Genomic DNA, 10,459 nt, shown 5'->3' with positions numbered 1-10,459 from the left:
TCTTAGCCTTCTGTTCTTCGCTGAGATATTTGTGTATAAAGGCTTCTGCCCTCTACATAATGATCCTCATTATTGCAGGCCTTATGAGTTTTACTCTGACCTTCACTGCAGATCTGTCTTCATTTCCTCTGATGCGGGGGATTATTTTTAGTGACAGTGCTGAACATTTTCATTAATCAAGAGAAGTTTGCTTTTCCCTGCCCTTCAAATTTAGATCCAGGGTTTCTTCAAGTGTTCTCAAATTGCTTCCGTATTAGATTCAACGTATGCAGTCATACAAAGGTGGTCACTCTGTGTCAGATCTGACCGATCCAATCATAACCTCTCTTCTGCGGTGGCTTAATGTGAATCGTTGCCTTGTCGGCAGCATCTGTCAGACACGTATCTCTCCAGATGCATAAGAGTGGCAAGGCAGGCCCGTGTCTCTTGAGAATGATTCCTTATACGAGCTGTGACATCAACACTTGCTTTAATGTAATATCAGCTCCCAGTGTAAGTAGGACACACTGTCCCATAACAGCAACAACAATGAGCCTACTATAAATAGCCTACCCTCCTAGCCTGAGGGAAGATCTTTCACAAAGGCAGGAGTGAGCAAACACAACTGCGATCACTCATGCATCAGGAAACAATCGTTGTGGACATGATTTAGTTTTTAATCTGCGAGGCAGTAATCAGAAGAATTATGATTCAAATCTTTTGATGCCTTCTGTCAGGATATTATAAAACTCATCATTAATACATTTTATTTGCAAACATCTGCTGTTCGGTAGATGCTGTAGTCAAGGAGGCAGTTTCAGTTCTTCTAGGCTTTATTTGTTGATAAATGTGCTGTGGGAGTTTTGGTCTTCTGCTGGCTCTCTCACCACCTGTAAAAGTATCAGTTTGCTCATCTCTTCAGTAAAGTAAAGACGGAGCGATAAACACCTCTAAGGCTTCTCATCAATAATAGAAGCACAGTGGATTTGTTATCGCTCTAAGAGAGGACCCATCACCTCCAGCCTGGTGATGCCTCCTGCACAGCTGACAGACAGAGGAAGAGTCAGAGGGAGAGATAAAAAGACTGGAAAGGCAGAGAGCTTGTGGGAATTGAGCCATGTAGTGTGACTCTCCCTGTCTGGTGCTGTGGAGGGAAATGGGAGAAGTGCTGAACACCCAGAGGTGCACTGGAATTCCACACCCTGTGAGTAGGAGAATGAAGCATGCTTTATTTAACTTCCTAAGACCTGAACTCTTCAATGGCATGCATTTTTAATTTCTCTTTGATATTTGGGCACGTTTTTTTTTGTGTTTTTTTTACCTGAATTTTTGTTTCTGAGAGAAATGAGATCCACATAGGAGGACATTTGTTTTAAATTTCCATAGAACAGTATCAATATAATGTCCTTGTAACTGGATATCAGGCCCTTGTAGAGCAAAATGTATTATTTTGGTCTAGACATCCCAAAATGTGATGTCCACATATGTGGGCGCCAGGTCCTAGGAGGTTAAATGAGATTATGCTATATATAGGGTCATTATTATATAATCAGGGAAATTGCAGTTTTGGCTGTTGCTTTGTTGGGAATTGCTGTTAAAGGTATTGATATTTATAGCTAAAATCCTGACCAGCTAATGGTGGGGCAGGACATGTCAGATAGCATAGGCAAAAATCATAACAGTGTGACTGATACTGACAAGCCTATGTCAAACAATGTACAGGGTGGACCATTTATATGGATACACCGTAATAAAATGGGAATGGTTGGTGATATTAAAGTCCTGTTTGTGGCACATTAGTATATGTGAGGGCCCCTGTACATCTCTAAAAATGTAACTGTAGGTGTATCTATAACCTAATGGTAGGACAATTTTACCACACCTTGATCACAGGGGGCCTCTTTCCACACTTCCACGCTCCACACACCTTTGAATACAAGGTTCTTGGGGGGAAAAAATGTAATTAGAGGGAATATTTTCAAGTCAACCAGTGCTGATTTTGGCCAGGCTGTGGAGTCAGTTGGGAGCAGTATTATGCCAGGATGGTTAGCAAGTACACCCGTAAGAACGAAGAAATGAAAGTACTGCAAAGCACTGGTTTTACTAATACTTCAGATATAGGAAATGTGTTTTGTATGTCTGCTTTATCCTTTAAAGACTCAGTTCAGTTCAATTCAATTCTATAGCACCAAAAAACAACAGCAGTTGCCTCAAAGCCCTTTTTAATTGGAAGGTAAAGACACTGAAAAGATGCACAGATTGCCTGATTGTGAGATACAGTCAGTGCACTATTATTTACAATGAACGTACAATGCGTATGTTTAATTTAAAGGAGTCTGTGAAAAGTGAGCGAGACACATATGGAGGGAACATTATGGCAAAATGTCTAGACTGCTGTTATTGGATTTATAATAAAAAGCAGCTTTAAGAGTGATAAGATGACCTCGGGCTATGCTAACTCAGGAAATAATTACAGTGCATTACAACAAACTAATATTATACACAGTAAAATACACAGTCGGGATAAAAATGCAAGCACAAGAAATAAAAAGAAATAAACCTGAAAATATGGCAACTGAAATACAAAACATAAAGAGCAGTTTTAGGAATATAATAAATTGTATTTCAGTCGCTGACAAAAATACACTGAAATTTAAAAGAAAGCTGTCCTGCGCCAATAAGTATTTAAAAGTTATTTGACAGAAAACGCTGATGCAGCAGACACGAGTTCCTGACATCCCAACCGAGAAACAGCAAACACTCGTCCCCCACTCAGTCTGTAAGTGTGAGGCAACAGTCAGCAGGTTGCTGGTTGCGGCTCACAGCCTGTGCATCAGTGCTTGGTAAGACAGCTTGTCTCAGAGATTTTATATCTTTTTATATCTATATGTATATAAATAGGGCTGTGCAAAAGTCTCAAACCAAACATTGCTTCTCTATATTTTGTTTACAAGGAGCCAGACTTTCTTATAATTTTTTTAAAGTGCTCTTAAGAAATAGTTCTCCAGGCTTGCTGAAGATCTTGAAAAGTTTTTCTTTGGGTATTGGCTGCTTTTTTTTAGCCATTTTCAGTCCAGTCTTGTACATGACCACTTTCAGAGGATTTTCTTTGTCCCTTACCACTGACCGCTGAATTCATTCAAGTATAAATAGCACCTAATTCAAGGGATGAACTGGTGTTGTGTCTACAGATAGCAGACACCAAAGAACCCATTTTAAATTGTAGTTTCTTTAGGCACTTTGTAACTAACAGCCTGTTGCAAAAACATATAATTTGTCCCTGTTTCTTTAGGTGACACTGCAAAAGAGCCAAAGATAAAACAGTCTAACAGACATAAAATTGCATTTTTGCATCAGAGAGGCAATTCCCAAAACGAAAAACATCTTTCAGAATGATATGCAGTGAGGAAAATGGATAAGTGGCAGGCTTATCTACAGTATCTAAAAGTCATATCCTTGAGAAACAGGGAAAAAAAGTCAGAGATGCATCTGGGCTTTCAGTTGATCGATCTACTTTTCACAAAAGCCTCTGCAGAAATGGTCTCAGTGGAAGACAGGCTTTCAAGGAAGGGAAACAAGGAGAAAAGCCGAGTTGTGCCAAATTACACAAGAACTTAAAATCAGAAGCAACAGGTCTGATGGAGAGATGAAGTTCTATATTTCTGGTTCAGATTGTTGTCAGTTAGTCCTCAGGAGGTCGGAAGAGAGGTACAACAGTGAGTATCTGCAACCATTTGTGATACACAGTGCAGGCTCATTTCAGCCAGTGGGGTTGGACATCTTGGCAACAGCTTGATTTTTCAGAATGACAGTGATCATAAACACACTGTCTGCGCAGTGAAAGCATACCTGGATAGAAAACACACAATGGAGATCCTGGACTTTAACATTATTGAAGCAGAGTGAGGTCATCTAAACAGAGAAGAGAACAAAATGTAGCCAAAATCCAAAGACGAGCTATTTAAAGACATTACAGGAGAGCTTGTCTAACACAGAGACAAGCTAAGACATAGGTGTGTGTGTGTGTGTGTGTGTGTGTGTGTGTGTGTGTGTGTGTGTGTGTGTGTGTGTGTGTGTGTGTGTGTGTGTGTGTGTCTATATTACACACAAGGACAAAGCACCTTTAGTGTATTATCCTTTCTCCTCTTTCTTTTACTGGCCTTTCTTACTTTATCATTGAGGTCTACTTTATGAACCTTCAACTTGAGCGACAAATACAAATATGAAAGAGCGGCATGAAAAGTGTGTGATGTCCCAACTTGAACTGTAATGCCCTTCAAATAACCACAACAAGCGAGCTATCTGTGCCTTCATTTTCTTTTTCCAAAGTTTGACTGCAAAAAGGAAACATGGCTTCTGAAAAAGGAAAACAGAGAGTGTAACAGAGCAAGTTTTTGTAGAAGGCCTCTTTGTAGCCCGTGCCTCCAAAAAGAGACCCCAGAGAAGTGTAAGTTAAAAGCTAAGCAAACGAAAAACAACATCAGACACATGGAAATGGTAGAGTTGGCAGGTGCTCAGCTGCAGAGAGGATAGTGAGAGCATTAGAACTTCATAGACATCTTTTGTTTTGTTCAAACTGGCACTCAATAAGACGGCTGTGTGAAGTTTAGAAATGTGTAGCTGTTGGCTACTACAAATGAAAGAATCAGCAGCTTAAACAGACTGTAAACAGGTAAGTCCATGCACGCTTCTGTGACAGTTAAATCCCTCCTCACATTTTGCCCTCTTTTGAGTAGCATAGCAGTAATTAGTCGTCTAGTGTAAGAGGACAGAACTTGTGGTTCTGAAGAAGGTAGATGACAAATCACTGAAAAAAAAAAAAGAAGAAGAAGTCTCCATCAGTGGGAAAAGAGGCTTGAAGGCTGTTGGGCAGTCATCCAGCTCAGTGCAGGACTGGATGGCTCCAGCCTGCTTAATTAAAGGGAATTCTCCAAGGAATTTTTAGGCTGATGGCCCTGCAGCTCGGCCCAGCTCAGGCAAGCCGCAGAAAGCAAAGCACAGACCTGCTCATCCACACATGCGAACCCGAGGAGCCCTGAGGGCAGACAAACAAATAGAATTGAGACCTGAAACAACCACTCAGTCTCTATCTGTATTCTGGAGTCACAGTTTGTCTCCTCCACAGTGCAGTGAGACGAACCCACATTTCTGATTATACCCTCAACCAGGAGGTGAATACTAATGTGTGGATGCAACATGAGACTGCGTGCTGAGTTTATCTGTCTGTTTGCTATGATTCATTTGATTGTAATGCACCGGCGTGGGTTGGAAGATGATGCATTGTGTTTTATTTTTAACAACGCACTTTAAAAATCGGTTCATATTTGCACTTAGAGATATCCTGCTGATATGCCAGCGTCTAACTGCTAAGATTGGACATCAGTTGTGGAATGAGAGCTCAACTTAAAGAAGAGCCTTACAAAATTGATGCCAGTTAACTAGTAGTTCAATATAATTCTGTCTTCCATCTGTCTGATAGATCTGAATCTACCGTCAGCAGCCAGTAGTGCTGTGCAATACTGCAAATTTTGACAATACGTTACTAAGTAAAAACAAGGGCAGTGCTGCAGATACCAAAAACGATGCTGATGCTTTTAACCTATGAAGGCAGCTTATATAGCACAGAGAAGTGTGCCATGACTTATGAGATTAATCATCATCAGCTGGGTTTTTGGAGAGCTGGAGTGTAAATGTACCTGTGTAACAATACCAATACCAGCGCTGGTATAAAAACCAGAATTAAGTTTATTTTATGTAATACATATTGTATTTATTAAGATCTGAAGTAGTGATTGAGTCCATAAACTCTCTAAGTAAGTGTTACTGAGGTCATGGATTAAGGGTCCTGGAGGGCATTTTTTTTCCATTTGTGTACAACTGAACTTCTTTGTAACTGCAAAAGCAGCTCTGTAGCATTGGCGTCACTTTTCAGACCCTCTGTATCGTCTTATTTTGCTCACTTGTCCAAGTAAATGGGGACCCACTCTTAAAAACATTTCCTTGCCACACCAGCGCCTTTATGTTAACAACATATAAGTGGCAGTTTTTGTTTCCACAGTCAGAACATGACATATTTTGTGCGCACGGGTTTCCCATTTGCAAAATTAATCTGATATATTATGAATCAGCTTTCATGGATAGCATCGTGGCAGATGCACGAGGCTGTTCTCTCCCAGACAGGAACATTTACTGTAGAAAACAGTTGGGAGGGCATGACACATAGACTGTCCTTCCCATTCAAAGAGCATTAAAAATTCAGAAGACAGTCAGAACAATCAGTGCTGCAGGTTTTCTTCTTGCTTTTAGGCTTCAGGTCTTGTTTTCCCTTTGCTGTTTGAGGAGGCTGTTGTGTAAGAAATGAATTGTGACACAGAGGAAAGTATAAGTCCTGTGACACTAAAAGTGTTGCTGTTCTCAGCGATGGTAGTGCCTGACCTCATCCAGGCTCCCGGTGGTTTCACATATACACAAAAAGCGATTATCCCAGGGGATCGTGAAACTGGAGCATCGTGATCCTAAAATTATTTGTTATGCCCAGCTGCTTTTTTCCCCTTTCTTTCTTTCCTTTTCTTTTCCAGAACATCTCTGCCGACAGAGGGGGGAGCAGATCCCGTGGCAAATCGAATCAAATTACAAGAACGTCTGTAGTGCGCATGATACATGAAAATGAAAATAGACAGTAATGAAAATATCCTTGTAAACTATATTGGAGGGCTTGACAGCACATGTAAAAACCTGCAGAGAATTGTTATGTTTGTCCTCATGATAATTTCTATAATGAATATTAATGCAACTACATCAAAGAGTAATAATAGTAAAGGGCATAATCACTCTGATCATGAACCATAATATTTGAGTTATCTTCTAGAGTCACTCTGTTTTCAGAAACTGTTCAGTCAGAACTTTAGTATAGCTGTCCTTCCCTTGGTTCGCTGCCATCCTACAGCAATGACTGCTGAGGCAGGTGGTAAACACATTTTCTTTTTCTCCTCTTGCAAATCAAAACTTCATCAGGTATGAAAGCTAGGTGATGAATCTATAAACCAAATGTGCATGAAAGTATATCAAAAAAAGCTTTTATTAACTACGATGCAACATATAAAAAAAGCATTTGCTTTCCAACACAGCCTTAATATTTGAATCGTGGCTGTAAAAGACTGTAGCAGTCAGCAGTGAAGGTGCTACTTAGTACAGTATGAAGCATGCACTATGAACCGACTTCAGAGTGCTTTGAATTCAGTATATCATTCACACCTCCAGTTATTGCCTACACGCCGCGCTGCAGTAAGCAGTGAACGTTTACACCTGATTCTGTTCTAGCAGCTATGCAGTGCTTTGGGCACAGCCATGTTCACACTAAGCCAGGTACATTTCTAAACGCATCTGTTTCTCGCCGTTTTGGCCCGCTGTCCAGACTAAAAGCTTGCACAGAAGTGTGAGGTCCTGCGCCGCCTGCCTTGTGTGTGACAAACGAGAGTCGTAGCCAGTCACTCCAGGCGCTGCAGCTTCATTAAGTGCTCGCCACACTCGGGTCACTCTGGCTCTCTCTCACGTGCGGGGAAATGAAAAGCTATTCGAGACCATTTGAAAGACAGCGAGCTGCAAAGCTTCAAGGAATGTTTTTCCTTTTGAGGGAACTGGATCAGGAGTTGAAATTGTTTTGCTTTTCTGGAAAACAAAATTTTGATTTAATGTTGAAATGCCATAAGCTTGTTAGAGGGCCAGTCTTGCAGCATCATGGGGAATATTATGAGACATTAAACAGGTTTTTATAGTACACAGGTGTTGATGAAAACACAGCTATGTGGTCCATACTTGTGCTGCTTCTCTCTGGGAGTTTTGGTGTTCCCTGCCATAAAATAAAAGCATGCTTAATAATGCTATCTAGTCCTAGTCCTGTTGCTTTCAAAAGAATCTCACTTTTGGTTAAATAAAGATAAAAAAATAAAAAAACAAACAAAATAGGAGCCTCTGAGTAAAACGCTACATAATTTGTCTATGAGTAGTACTATGAGTAGAAATCCACCAATGAGATGCTCTCCTTTTTTCGGTGAAGTTGTAATATTCCTCATCTTTATCCGAGTCCTTTGTGAAATCTCTTCAGTGTGATATCACTATCACTCTGGACATTTAACATTTAGATGATTTCAGTGGCTGAGTATACTTATCGAAACTGTGGAGGAGTGTAGAAAGTGAAAAGACAGGGAAAAAAAGCAACTCTCCACCCCCGCAGTATCTTTTTGAAGCCTCACACTCGATGGCGAATCAGAATATATGGAGGGAGTGAGCGCCTGCGAGAGGGAGCGAGATTGAGCCTGCGAAGAAGTTTAAAGAGATCGGCGGATGCAGCTCTCTCTGTGTCGGCTGGCTCCGACAGGTGCTGTACAACATTTTGGGTTTAATTAAGTCTAGTGCACAACTGAGACAGGCGGAGCAGGAAGCGGCAGACTGCAGAGCAGAGGCAGCTGCAAGAAAAGAGAGACGGAGGTTTGCCGAAGCCTTGACCTTATTTTACATGTTGAAGTTAATGGAAAGGAACAAGTGCTGTCATCACAGTTTCTCCCCACTATGTGTGCGTTTCATGCAAACGCACACAAATGTACGCGCTCGCATGCTCCCTCTTGCACTCCCGAATGTCACTTTCTTCTCTCTTTCTCTTTCTGTCAGCTCCTCTGCAATTGGAGGTCTTTGTCATATCTGAGTCTTCGTGTTTCTTAATGTTCTCAGTGTTGTTGGAAGGGAATCTGACTCACTCCGTGTCTTCTTCTGCAAATTTGTAGGTGGTGACCTCGGGAAAAAACAGCAGAGGATACCACTATATCCTCGCCAACCTGGTGAGAGCTCGCAACTTGAAACAGCACAACACAACTCGTAGCAGAAGTGCTTGTGTGTGATGCAACGTTGTGCAAAGAAGTGCAATGTTCTCAGTGGATACATCTCAGGAGCACAGTCAAACTTGGTTCTCTCAATATATAGTTGTGTTAGACTTAAAACTGAATGGTGCAATTAAATCGATGAAGTTACTCAGCGTGGATAAGCTAAAGCAGATTTAAATCTCTCATCTTTTTTTCCCTGTTCTCCTAATGATCCTTTTCTCCACTACCACCAAGTTGTGCTCTTTGCTCTCAGGGTTTTTCCAACATGAGTCTGGACAGGGTCTTTTCTGGTGGAGCCAACATCACAGGCTTCCAGATCATCAGCCCAGACAGCCCCATCGTCCAGCAGTTCCTCCAGCGCTGGGAGCGCCTGGATGAAAGAGAATTCCCAGAAGCCAAAAACACTCCGCTGAAGGTCAGTGAGGCGAAGCTGCCGATGCCGCAGTTGCATTTTTATTTAACATCTTCAAAGGCTGCCGTCGCTATTCATCTTCTGAGTTTCAGGGTAGTAACTTGGCTTCAATCAGAGAAAATATGTCAGTGCGAATCATTTCAGGGATTCAGTTCAGTTCGTCTCGCTTGTTTTACACGAGCAGCGCTCTGTGGTAACCTTGCTCTGACTGCAGCTCAGTGTTATGTTGGGTCTGTGTGATGTCACTGGTGCATCATTGGGATTTCTTCTGGCCTTTGACTCAGTACACATCAGCACTCACCCACGATGCCATCCTCGTGATCGCGGAGGCCTTCCGGTATCTTCGGCGGCAACGAGTGGACGTGTCACGTAGGGGGAGTGCGGGCGACTGCCTCGCCAACCCTGCAGTGCCCTGGAGCCAAGGCATCGACATAGAGAGAGCCCTCAAAATGGTAGGACTGAGAGCCTGCACTGTCTCACTGCTTATTTTATTTACTTTATAGTTATATGTTTGCTTATTCTCACTTTCTACTTAGTAATGTTTCCAAAGTTTTTATTCTTTAGGTATTTTTTTTCCTCCCATGTTTTCTTTTTCTGTGAAAGATCCCTAAATGTTTTGCCTCTATAAACTACAGGCTACAAATATAGTTTTTTATGCCATTACTTGCTAGAAATACATTATAATTTTTTTTTCACAATTTAATAAACAAATGCTGCAGCACTTAGCCATTAAAATATTATAGAACTGTGAAAATGTATTGAGCCACCCCTCATTTATTTATATTTTGTATAAGTTTATACAGTTCTAACAAGCTTTCCACTGAGGCTTTTAGTGAACAGTAGATGAACACACAGGTCTTATGTTACATCTTTTTTGCTTATGTCTTAGAATATGATTTTTTAGATTTAGTTAATGAGCCATAGATGTCTGCCACTTGTTCTTTTCGCCGTACACACTGCACACCATGACAACATACGTCAAGTTTCAGGTTGGTTTAAAAAAAAGAAAAAATACCCAAGAAATGAGGGCTGGCTAAAGATTTTTGCCTTTTACACTATATTTAATAGAACCATGTTATTCTGTAAATACACCCATTCCTTACATACTGCAACGTGAGCAAACAATTATAAGAAACCTGCTTCTGGTGCTCCAAGTTAGTCTGACCTAATAGACTGGATCCTTATTTAAAGT

General features: G+C 41.1%; 1 protein-coding gene across 8 annotated transcripts in view; it reads left to right on the top strand.

Moving 5' to 3' along the window:
• LOC113030021 (glutamate receptor 3) overlaps positions 1-10,459 on the top strand; it is a 77,550-nt gene that overhangs the window by 39,819 nt on the left and 27,272 nt on the right. For all 8 annotated transcript variants that reach the window (XR_013911881.1, XM_026181055.2, XM_026181050.2 and 5 more), the window contains exons 5-7: positions 8,760-8,813; positions 9,109-9,270; positions 9,552-9,719. Coding sequence is in view for 7 of the 8 variants with exons in the window: in XM_026181055.2 (XP_026036840.2) it covers positions 8,760-8,813; positions 9,109-9,270; positions 9,552-9,719 (384 nt within the window). In the remaining variant the exon portion in view is untranslated. The remainder of the gene's footprint in view (positions 1-8,759; positions 8,814-9,108; positions 9,271-9,551; positions 9,720-10,459) is intronic.

The sequence above is a fragment of the Astatotilapia calliptera genome, chromosome 10, assembly GCF_964374335.1.
Source record: "Astatotilapia calliptera chromosome 10, fAstCal68.1, whole genome shotgun sequence".
Classification (NCBI taxonomy): domain Eukaryota; kingdom Metazoa; phylum Chordata; class Actinopteri; order Cichliformes; family Cichlidae; genus Astatotilapia; species Astatotilapia calliptera.
This window is presented reverse-complemented; position numbering and strand designations above follow the sequence as displayed.